Genomic DNA, 11499 nt, shown 5'->3' on the forward strand with positions numbered 1-11499 from the left:
TCTTTTCACGACCGTATTCCTGATTCTCAGCTCTCCTTTAGAGACACAGCTAGGTGTGTTCACGTCAAAGCCTCCTCTAAAAACACTCAAGCTCAAATTTCTAGTAGGGGGCTGAAAGTAGGCTCGGGAGCGGAGTGATGGGAGAGGAGTGGAGGCGGTGGAGGAGGGCTTTGCAGGCGAGGAAACAGCCAGGAAACTATCATAAACAACTAATACTGCCTGTGACACCCAGTAGGAGTCGATACGTGTTGGCGCCACCGCTTTAATTCTTTCCCAAGAGGTTTTGGCTCAGGAGGGGAGGAGAACCGTGAGGGTCGGCGGGACTTCTTAGCCTGAAATGCAACCGGGGCAGCTGGAGGAGGAGGCTGCCAGGGTTTCATCTGCACGCCTTGGGGGCGGACCCTGGCGGCAACCCTCATCTGCCGGGATTCTGCGACCGAGTTCTGTTGCCCAGTGGGCCCGGGGCAAGGATGTGGGCGCAAATCCTGTTTCCAGGCGGCCCCTAACCCCCCGTGACCTCGGTGCGCAATCAGTACAAAAGTAAACCTGCCGGACGGAGTCGGCCCGGAGATCCGTCACATGGATTCAACCCCGCCAGCAGCGACGCCGCCCGCCTACCCAGTGCGCTGTAGGCCGCGGGCCGTCTGCCACCGCCCGGTCCTGCTCTCCCGGCCCCGCCCGGCTGGCCACGCCCTCGCCGTGATTGGCCGAGCCTCAGGGCCGGGTCGCGTCACGATTGGCCGGGACTCCGGGTCGCTGGTCTCGGGCGCGCGCCACGTGTACGTAGGGGCGGGCCGGAAGGCGAAGACTCCAGCTGACTCGGCCTGGCCGCGCGGCTTGGCGGCGGCCATGGAGCGGGACGGGCAGCTGCTGTCCGCGCGGCCGGCCCTGGAGACAGAGGGGTTGCGCTACCTGCACGTCACGGGTGAGTCGGGCCGCGGGCCACGGGCTCGTACCGCCAGCTCCCCCGGGCGCCGCCATGTTCGGTGCGTTGTCCTCTGCTGCGTGCCCGGCCGGGCCTGGGGAGGCCTGGGGAGGCCTGGCCGGCAGCCGGGCGGCGCCGCACGCAGGTCCGGGAGGAGGGCCTGGAACGCGCGCGGAGGCCCTCCCGGAGCCGCACTTCTCCGGGCGGCGCCGTCGGGCCCTTTTTTGCGTGAATCCTTTACTTTATGCGAAGCAAGCCCCTCTGGGTTGCGGAGACTGAGGCCACTCGGCCCTGGACATTTTCCTCCAGGCCTCGCGTCACCCTCCCACTCCATACCCGGCGCTGTGTCGGCCCCCACGGCCACCCCTTTCTATAAGTTCCTGAGGTCTGAAAGGCCTCTGCCCTCCTGAGTTGGATAAACTTCCCTTCACCCATCAAAACCCGCTTTGCGGCGCCCTCCATCCTCCGGACTTGCCCCTCAACTCCCCGGATGGTTGAGAAGTCCCTTCTCGGTGACCCCTGAATTGTGCTCGCTTCTATTTTAACTGCCTACTTAGAAGGCCGTTTCCGCGGCTAGACCCGGAGGGTTTCGAGGGCAGGAGCTACGCTTCCTTTGCCTTCGTTGAATTTTATGGACAAGTCTAGTAGTGGTATGACTCAGTTTCCTGAAAACTGTTTTCTCCTTTTCAGTGGGCTCCCTGCTAGCCACTTACGGCTGGTACATCGTCTTCAGCTGCATCCTTCTCTACGTGGTGTTTCAGAAGCTTTCCACCCGGCTGAGGGCCTTGCGACAGAGGCAGCTGGACCGAGCTGCGGCTGCCGTGGGTTAGTGCCTGGTAACAGAAGAGAAGACAGTGGCTTTACGCCTATTTCTTGTAGTATTTAAAAGTTAGTCTGTTAGGAAGAGTAGGAAGTTCATGATTCTGATCTGTATGAAAGGAAAGCCATTTTATGCTTCTGGAATTGATTTTGGGGAATGTGCAACAGCTTTTTTTTTTTTTTTTTAATTTCAGAGATTTTAATGAGATGGAAAACCTGCTTCATGGTGTGTAGAGCACTCACTGCGTATCTTGTGAAATGGTTTTTCATTTATAGGATGGATTGAAAGGAAAACTTCACAGCTTCTCCATACTTGTGGGTCTGCCTGTTGAATCTCTAGAACCATTGCGAGTGACAAGAAACTCAGCCTTGGTTCTTTATATCCACCACATTTTGAGTTTCACAACTTCCTCATCAGATCTGATTTCAAATTACTCTTGGCTGTTTGGAAAACATAGTCCCTCTGAAACAGTAGCCTTTTCGTTAGGTAGAAACTAGTTTCTGAGGATTATCTAAAAGAAATGTCAAGCGTTTTGAGAATGGCAGCTCAATTAAATACAAATCATTCTTGGGGCGCCTGGGTGGCTCAGTTGGTTGGGCGACTGCCTTCGGCTCAGGTCGTGATCCTGGAGTCCCTGGATCGAGTCCCGCATCGGGCTCCCTGCTCGGCGGGGAGTCTGCTTCTCCCTCTGACCTTCCCCCCTTTAATGCTCTATCTCATTCTCTCAAATAAATAAATAAAATCGTAAAAAAAATAAATAAATACAAATAATTCTTCTGACTCAGCACACTTACTGAGTTTGGGGAGAAAAGCAAATGTCGTAACACAAAAGCAGTAACTAGTGGAAAGACTGAAGAAATGTCCTTCACTCAAACATACCTCTCCTCTCTCCCACGAAACTGTGGTCCTGCCATTCTGTTAGTCTTTTTGATTGTTGACTGTACATATGACAACAAACCACAAATTACAGTTGTACATTTGCGTAAGATGCAGGATTTCAAGAGGGTGGTAGTGTTAGTCACCTGGGGAAGCCATCTCTACGAGTGAAGTGCTCGCAGGGGGAGATCCGCCCTTGCAACTGAAGAGTAGGCTTATAAGATGATGCTAGACTGGACATTTTTAAAGAGGCTTAATTGTTTTCGTGAAGCACTGTGAAAAGTAAATGTGCAGTCAAAAGTGTTATGTTGTGCTGTTCTACAATTTTGTTAGGAACATTTGGTTAAAAAAATCGACACTTGATTTTATTCTAAGAATGACCTGATAGTTAACACACATTACCAAAATTTACATTTCTGTGAAGTGGAACTGTAATTTTGTTTTGTTTCTAAAGATAGAGTTCCAGTCATTTCTCCCACTACACACACACACACACACACACACACCCGTTGCTACCTGCACAACAATACTTTGGCCCAGTTTATGTGGATTCAGTTACGTGCTCCTTTTCCACCACCGTGTAGGTAGTGATGCTTGCTTATACTTTTGGAGAGTGCTGATGTGAACATGTAGTTCTACTTTGTTTTCTTCTTTAAAAATTAGCCACACCACTGTGTAGTTGCCCTGTGGTGGTTCTTAACATGGTGGTCTGAATAGATGAGCAGATAGAGAACGTGACAATATATTTATATAATTCTGCTTTGTTTTTACAAAGCAGATAAAACGTAGATAAAGCTGGGGAGCTAGCATTAATGCCAACTGGAAGGATTTTCCTTTTCTGTAGAAACAAGGGCAAAATGCCTAAGGATCTTTACCTCTTTGTGGTATGGATCTGGGCTAAATACGTGATGGCTAATAGTCAGAAAACTTTATCTTCCCTTGTTGTCTTCTCAAATTCTGGTCAGCCTGGAGACTGGATGTTAGATGTCCAGGTTGTGGAATGGAGTCTCAGGGTGCCCCTCAGACCACTTACATGTCTGTCACGGGGCTATGCCAGACTCTCTGAATTGGAATTGCTGAGGGAGCCCAAAAATGCATGTTTCTAATAGGGATTTCTGGTGCCCTGGATCTTTAACTAGGGCTGAGAACTACGGCGGTAGGACAGTCTTCTGCCCCCATAAGCAGTAGTATTTATGCACAACAGGAGAATTTTCACGTAAAGTACACGTTTTTGCATTGCCTGACATCCGTACTTCTGTATCCTTCTAATAATATGGACCCTCAAGAGTTTCTTTTTTCCTCCAATTTTTTTCCGGACATTTTAGAACCCGATGTTGTTGTTAAACAACAGGAGGCTTTAGCAGCTGCTCGTTTGAAAATGCAAGAAGAATTAAATGCACAAGTTGAAAAGCATAAGGAAAAACTAAGACAGGTATGAGCTGGTTTTAGTTTGAATACATAGTCTTAAATATATTGCTGCTTTGTGGGTAAAAGAATGTGTGTGTGTGTGTGTGTGTATAAGCACGCTTGCCTGCATGTCCTCCCCACCCCCACCCATTAGGGCAGGTACTGGAACAACTAATGATGGCAGAATCGATTCCACTTAGCTCAGTATCAGTCCGCACGCTTTCCTTGTGCAATATCTTAACTGTTTATGGGGAAAATACTCCTTTAAAAAGGTGTTCTTTTATTTACCTTTTTGCTTTTCAGTGGTTTCTTCGCAGTGTATTCTCACCCAAAACTGTGTGCCGTTTGCCATGCCCCTGGGCACACAGAGTACACATTCACCTTCTTGCTCCATTGTTTGTTTCAAGCCATGTATCTCATGATCTAACTTGGTGGGGCTGTTCTTCAGTGGATTGAAGGAGAGCCAGGGGGAGGGCAGCAGTGGGCTCAACCCAAGGGTGAGATGGGGAGCAGGAGATTTTGAAAGATTTTTTAAGGGCACATGGTTTGGTTGGGGAGCGGTAGGAGGGGTGGGGGGAAGAAGAACCAAGGACAGCTGTTGGAAATGACCTGAGCATCTGGTGGGTTGTGCTGCTCTTCACAGGAGCAAGACCACCCACCAGATTTGACCCAGTCTGTATAACTGAAACAACCAAGTTGTAGTCTCTGCTCTCTTAAGAAGTTTCAATCCAGATGTTTCTGGGCCCTTCTTCATCCTCTCAGAAGAAAGCCTCTGCATGCTCTAAGGCAGCAGAGAAATTGGTCTTCCTGTTGGTTTTGCCTGTGTCTCTGGTGTTTCCAAGGTCCTGTGCCTTTCTGCCATCACTAGAGGCTGTTGTGGTTTCTGCATGGTCATCCAGTACGTGGCTGGTCTCCCCAGCTTGGCCGGAGCCCAGGAGGAAAGGACAGAATAAGACCACACCTACTCTACACATTCATCCTCCTTGGTCACCCTGTCTCGGCAGCCTTCTTCACTGCTCAGTTGCATTTTTTCAGTCTAAACGCAATCGCTAACCTAGAATGCCACATTGCTGTTACTTACTTAATTTTTTAAATCCTACGAAGTAAAAAAAAAAATTATTATAAAAATCTGTACCATGAAAATTAAGTCTCTGATCTCCTTGTTCCTCCACCTCCTGCTGCCCAAGCATTCCATCTTAGATTTTTAGGTGTTTTTCTAGAAATATTTATCTGTATATAAACACACATAGAAATTTTTCATTGGGGGCGGCTGGGTGGCTCAGTCGGTTAAGCGTCTGCCTGCAGCTCAGGTCCTGATCCCGGGGTCCTGGGATCGAGCCCCACATTGGGCTCCCTGCTCTTCGGGAAGCCTGCTTCTCCCTCTCCCACTCCCCCTGCTTGTGTTCCCTCTCTCACTGTGTCTCTCTCTGTCAAATAAATAAAATCTTTAAAAAAAATTTTTTTTCATTGAAATGGCAACATAGTATACACAGATGCCATTTTTGAGCCGTTCTATTTTAGTTTTTTTCTTTGCTGATCTCCAACCATTTAATTATTACTGCTTTGTTCTGAGAGCCATAGAATAAGTTGGGTTCCTTCTCCATGTCAGAATTGATGACTTCAGGGTCTGAGTTTTTTGTGTGTGTTAGTAAAATAGCTTGCTCACTTATGCAGTTTGCTGATGTAGCTGAAAATAATCTTTTTAAAAGATCACTTTTGGGGCGCCTGGGTGGCTCAGTCGGTTAAGCGGCTGCCTTCGGCTCAGGTCATGATCCTGGGGTCCTGGGATCAAGCCCCACGTCTGGCTCCCTGCTCAGTGGGGAGCCTGCTTCTCCCTCTCCCTCTGCCTGCCACTCTGCCTACTTGTGCTCTCTCTCTATCTCTCCGTCAAATAAATAAATAAAATCTTAAAAAAAAAAAAAAGATCACTTTTTAAAATTGTAGTGTGAGCCCCCCAAAATTGGGAAAGGGACAAAAGCCTGTTTTCGGTTTTAAGATTGTTACAGGACATGGGGTTCCGTCTCCTATACTTAGAAGCAGAGCAATAATAACCAACTGATGGAGGCCGCCCAACCCACAGCTGAATCAGCTCTCCTGTTTGCGGTCCCAGGATTTGTCCGCCATGTTCCATGTCCTGGGGTTCTGCATGTCAGCTAGGAGTATGGACTAGCCTTCAAGTCCTGGGCCTCTTGTCCTTGCAGACAGTGGAAGCACGAGGTGCCAGGTATTGGGGGTTAGCAGCAGCAGACCCTGAAACCCGTGGACAAATTTTCTGGAAATGTGCTGACTAAGGCATCTCCTCACATATCCCAGTGACATCGCAGTTAACTGGCACCAGAGCGAACAGCAGTTCGGGTCTGCCTTCCATGGGGAATGAGAAACGTACTGCACGGAGGTTTGTGCGCATGTAAGATACGGCACCTGGTTGCTGGCAGGCAGGTTGCCCTTCGAGGAGTAGGAAGCAGAGGCAAAGGTCCAGTGCACTGGGTCTCCCTCCTGCCTGGGGAGCCTGCTCACCGTGTGCTTACAAGCTTTCTCGGGTGCTCATTGTTGTGCAGTTTTCTGCTGAGATTAATTTTCCTTCATGTTTCCGGTAGTACTTGACTTTCAAAACACTTTCACATCTGCCCTTGTTGGATCCTCACAGTCTGCAGAGCAGAGGGATTAAGCGGCTTTGCTCGGGTAGCTTGGCCACGCGGCAACAGAGCAGGCCTGCCAGCCACGCTTACCCATCCCAAGTCAGAGTTCTTCCGTGTTACAGAAATGCCCTACTGTGGGCAAGTTGCCAAAGAACTGAATTGGTACTCTTTTTTCCGTGACACTTTTTGCTTTCTTTAATAGTTTACAAAAACACGGGCACCTGGGTGGCTCAGACGGTAAAGCGTCTGCCTTCAGCCTCTGCCTTCGGCTCAGGTCATGATCCCAGGGTCCTGGGATTGAGCCCCAAGTCTGGCTCCCTGCTTAGTGGGGAGTCTGCCTCTCCCTCTCCCTGCTCATACTAACCCCCCCAAATAAATAAAATCCTTTTTTTTTTTTTTAAGATTGATTTATTTGAGAGAGAGAGAGAGACAGAGATTGCGAGAGAGAGCATGAGTGGGGAGGAGAGGGAGAAGCTGACTCCCCGCTGAGCAGGGAGCCTGATGTGGGGCTCAATCCCAGGACCCTGAGATCATGACCTGAGCCAAAGGCAGATGCTCAACTGACTGAGCCACACAGGCGCCCCAATAAATAAAATCCTAAAAAAAAAAAAAATGTTTCTGTGAGTTAAACTCATTGCACTAGATGACAGCAGTGTTACTAACTAAAGAAAACGTAGGTTTAAAGGATTTTTAAATGAAAAAAATCATCAGAATTAGCATTTTCTTTGAGAAAAATGGTAGCTTATGAATTCATTCTGTAACATGTGCAATTCTTTTCAGCTTGAAGAACAAAAAAGGAGACAGAAGATTGAAATGTGGGACAGCATGCAAGAAGGGAAAAGTTACAAAGGAACTGCAAGAAAGCCTCCCGAAGAAGACAGTCCTGGGCCTTCTACTTCATCGGTCCTGCCAAAACGAAAATCGGACAGGAAGCCTCTGCGGGGAGGTGGTGAGTACCAGACACTAAAGTATTCTGAGCAGTTACAGGGTAGGTTTACCTTTTAAAGATAAGATTCTGTTTCTTCCTTTTATTATATATAAATTGAAGCTAATTCCTAAGTTTGGGATTATGAAGATAAATAAAAGGAACACATGCAAAACACCCTTTAATGGCTGGCGGTCGCCAACCTGGTGAGCCCAATGCCCTTGTTGCCCAGTGTCCCAGGGCATGGATTTGGGTGTAGGTCCTGCTTCCAGGAGTCCTGTAACCTCCTTGGCCTCAGTGTCCCATCAGTGTAAAAAAAATAATAATAATAAACACTAAATAAGAAATTGAAAAGGGAGGTCAGTCATTGCCCTGGTGCGTAACTGGCATGATGACCCTCAGATTTAAGCAGCTCACCCTAGTCCCACACAGCCCTGGAAAGGAAGCGGTAAGCAGGGTGAGGGATAGCTTGCCCATCTTTCAGATGAGCGTCACGGGGCCAGAACACAGTGGTTTTTGTCCTCTTAGCCAGGGCCACCTTGTTTCTTGCAAATAACTTTCTCAAGGAGACACGGACAGATGTTCATTCAGCGCTTTTTTCTGTGTGCAACCCCCACCCCTCTGCACGCTAGGTGATATGGTCGCTGTCTGTCTCCATCCCATTTTTTTTTTTTTTTTAAAGATTTTATTTATTTATTTGACGGGGGGGCACACAAGCAGGGGGAGTGGCAGGCAGAGGGAGAAGCAGGCTCCCTGTAGAGCAGGGGGAGCCCGACGTGGGGCTCCATCCCAGGACCCCGGGATCATGATCTGAGCCGAAGGCAGACGCTCAACCAGCTGAGCCACCCAGGCGCCCTCCATCCCATTCTTGAGGTCTTTCACATCCTTTTGGGAAGATGTGACTCACACACAAATGAAAATAAGTCATGTCTGTGATCTGCTAGCAGTTTCACGTGAATCCTGAGGGAGGAGGGGGCAAAGGTCCCAGAACACTTTGTGGAGGAGCCAGTTCTCGGCTGAATACTTTTATTCTCCATTGGAGGAGAGGCCTTCTGTGCGGGTGCTGCGGAAGCATAGGTGTGGAAGGCTGCTGGCGTCCGGGAGGACCACGGGGAGGCCCGAATGTGGGTTCTAAGGCAGCACGGACACAGCCTGGGCCGCCCTTAAAGGCTGAGCCCCATCCCCTCTGGGTACCTGGGTGGCGCGGTTGGTTAGGCATCCGACCCTTGGTTTCTGCTCAGGTCATGATCTCAGAGTCGTGGGATCGAGCCCTGCATCCGCCTCCTTACTCAGTGGGTAGTCTGCTTGAGATTCTCTCGCCCTCTCCCTCTGCCCCGCCCCCCCACCCCCATACACATGTGCTCTCTCTCTTTCTCTAAAGTAAATAAATCTTTTAAAAAAAATTTGCTGGAAGGATATTTTTTAGAGCAAAGCAGTGATACTTAGGAGAGGAGTGGACATTGTAGAAAATGTTGTTTTTGTTTTGTTTTTAAGATTTTATTTATTTGACAGAGAGAGAGACAGCGAGAGAGGGAACACAAGCAGGGGGAGTGGGAGAGGGAGAAGCAGGCTTCCTGAGGAGCAGGGAGCCCGATGCGGGGCTCGATCCCAGGACCCTGGGACCATGACCCGAGACGGAGGCAGACGCTTAACGACTGAGCCACCTGGGCGCCACCATTGTAGAAAATGTAATGCATGACTTGCTTCTGTGCATTGTCTCTTTCAGTGTTCCCGGCGATCCTGAGCAGATGCTCTCTGACTAGCTCGGTTTTACAAATAAAGGAACTGAGGCACGGGGAGTTATTGCCCAGAGATCCCACAGCAAAACCACCTCAGTTAAGGTCTCGCTGGCCTAAAGCCTAAAGACCACTCAACCTGGTCACCAAATGTCCATTAACTTTGGGAAGCTCACGAGTGGGTGAGGTTAGGAGTGAGTGCAAGGGCACATACATGACCCAGGTCTGACTGACAGAAGGGGCAAGTTCCATTCTGTTTTGATTTTTTTTTTTTTAATTTACTTTCTGTAGCTTGCACAGTCCTTATTTGAATGTATGCATTTTATTTATTAAGCACTGTAGCAGAAGCCTTCATATACTTAAAACCAGCCATCTTGCGAGGTTTTTTGGGGCAAATTTCTTGTGTGTTTTGGGGAGTTTTTACGTTTCTGAGTCGTCAAGACCAAGAAGCTAGATGGCTTCTTTTATTCCCACCAGAAAGTAATTCAAGGTGCAATCACAGAATAAAGTATTGTTTTCACGTGGTAGCAACAGGTTTTATGGAAAGGTCTGTGAGAATAGAATCCGTATCTTCATAGTGCTTCGCATGTCAGGCTCACGATTTTATGTTTTCTACAGAATGTTCCCAGTACTGGTTTGCTTCCTTTCTCTCATCCCAGGTTACAACCCGTTGTCTGGTGAAGGAGGTGGAGCCTGCTCTTGGAGGCCTGGACGCCGAGGCCCGTCATCTGGTGGATGAGGCTAAGAGTCTTGTTAGCGTCGCTTTCGACGTTAGCAAGAGGAATCGGTAACCCTCAGTTCAATTGCGTCACGCACACTTTTCACAGTGACTAGCCAAGGGGAGCGGGGTTTGTGTCTGCTCTTCAGTGTGCTGCATCGTTACCAGTTGAAGTCCGAGTAGGGTGTAGACATCACCAGTGGTGGTAGTGACTGCCGGTCACACCTCACTAAAGCCAGTGACTGCAGTCATTGATTGCAGGGGTAATTGCTAGTTGGTAGATAAAGCCCTCCAGGTGATTAACAATCTTGATAAAACAGACCCAGTGACGGTTCTTCACGTTAGAAGTCCTTGCTGGTAGGACAGTCTCTGTGACAGGTTGCGTTGAATGATGTCTTCCTTGTAAATGGTGAGCCCACCAGCGAGGATTACTGATGCAGACAGTTGATGGGGTTGTTTCTGTATATTTATTTTTATGTACAGAACTTTGTGAAAAAGAAAACTGTAAACATTAAAAAAAAATACAAAAACCATTTTTAGCATCTTTATTAAACTCAAGGAAACTTCTTTATGAACTTGAATTCCTCCTATTGCTACTTCTTTTCCCTACTCACTGTTTCTCACCTGTGGTGAGCAAGGTGAGTGACAGCTACAGTGCGCCCCAGAGTTGTCAGATCCCTTGGGTTTTGTCCACAGAACCGGTTGCTCAGAGCTGAGTTGCTAAATTAATAGGATAAACAAACATCTTTCGAGAGGTGTCTCGAGGGCCAGCCGGGTTTCTGAGGGCCCTGTTGGTCATTCCTCTCGCAGCGTAACTCATTTGTTACATTCTTGTCTAGAGGCTCTGTCAGGAGTACACTCTCCAGGGCCAGAGAGTAAATATTACAGACTGTGCAGGATTATAGTGTTGGGTTTGCATGCTTTTTAAAAAAAATTTTTTTACTTCAATTAATTAACATAAAATGTATCATTAGTTTCAGAGGTAGAAGTAAGTGATTCATCTTTTTTTTTTTTTTTAAAGATTTTATTTATGTGATAGAGTGAGAAAGCACAAGCAGGTAGAGGGGCAGAGGCAGAGGGAGAAGCAGGCTCCCCCTTAAGCAGGGAGCCCGATGTGGGGCTCGATCCCAGGACCCTGAGATCATGACCTGAGCCGAAGACAGATGCTTAACCATTTGAGCCACCCAGGTGCCCCGATACATCAGTCTTACATAACACCCAGTGCTCATTATATCACGTGCCCTCCTTAACGTCTATCATCCAGGGTTTGCATACTTCTTTAAGGAATGTTGAAAACAAAAGATTCTTAGCTCATGGGCGGGATTCGGCCTAAGTGCTGTAGTTTACTGATCCTGCTGTCAAGTTGAAATCATAAGAAGAAACAAAATTAACCTGCAGAATAGTAGTAATTAGCCAGAAAAGTATTCTAGAGTAGTCTCGTATATAAATTAGC

General features: G+C 48.0%; 1 protein-coding gene across 1 annotated transcript; it reads left to right on the forward strand.

The window, feature by feature from the left end:
- The first annotated feature begins 773 nt into the window (after positions 1-773).
- SELENOS (selenoprotein S) lies at positions 774-10579 on the forward strand. Its single transcript, XM_006741408.3, has 5 exons — positions 774-925; positions 1616-1750; positions 3947-4053; positions 7448-7616; positions 9988-10579. Exons 1-5 carry the CDS (start codon positions 850-852, stop codon positions 10065-10067), a joined length of 567 nt encoding a protein of 188 aa, XP_006741471.1. The 5' UTR covers positions 774-849; the 3' UTR covers positions 10068-10579.
- Positions 10580-11499: the final 920 nt, after the last annotated feature.

This window comes from Leptonychotes weddellii, chromosome 9 (assembly GCF_054177405.1).
Source record: "Leptonychotes weddellii isolate Sample4059 chromosome 9, ASM5417740v2, whole genome shotgun sequence".
Classification (NCBI taxonomy): Eukaryota; Metazoa; Chordata; class Mammalia; order Carnivora; family Phocidae; genus Leptonychotes; species Leptonychotes weddellii.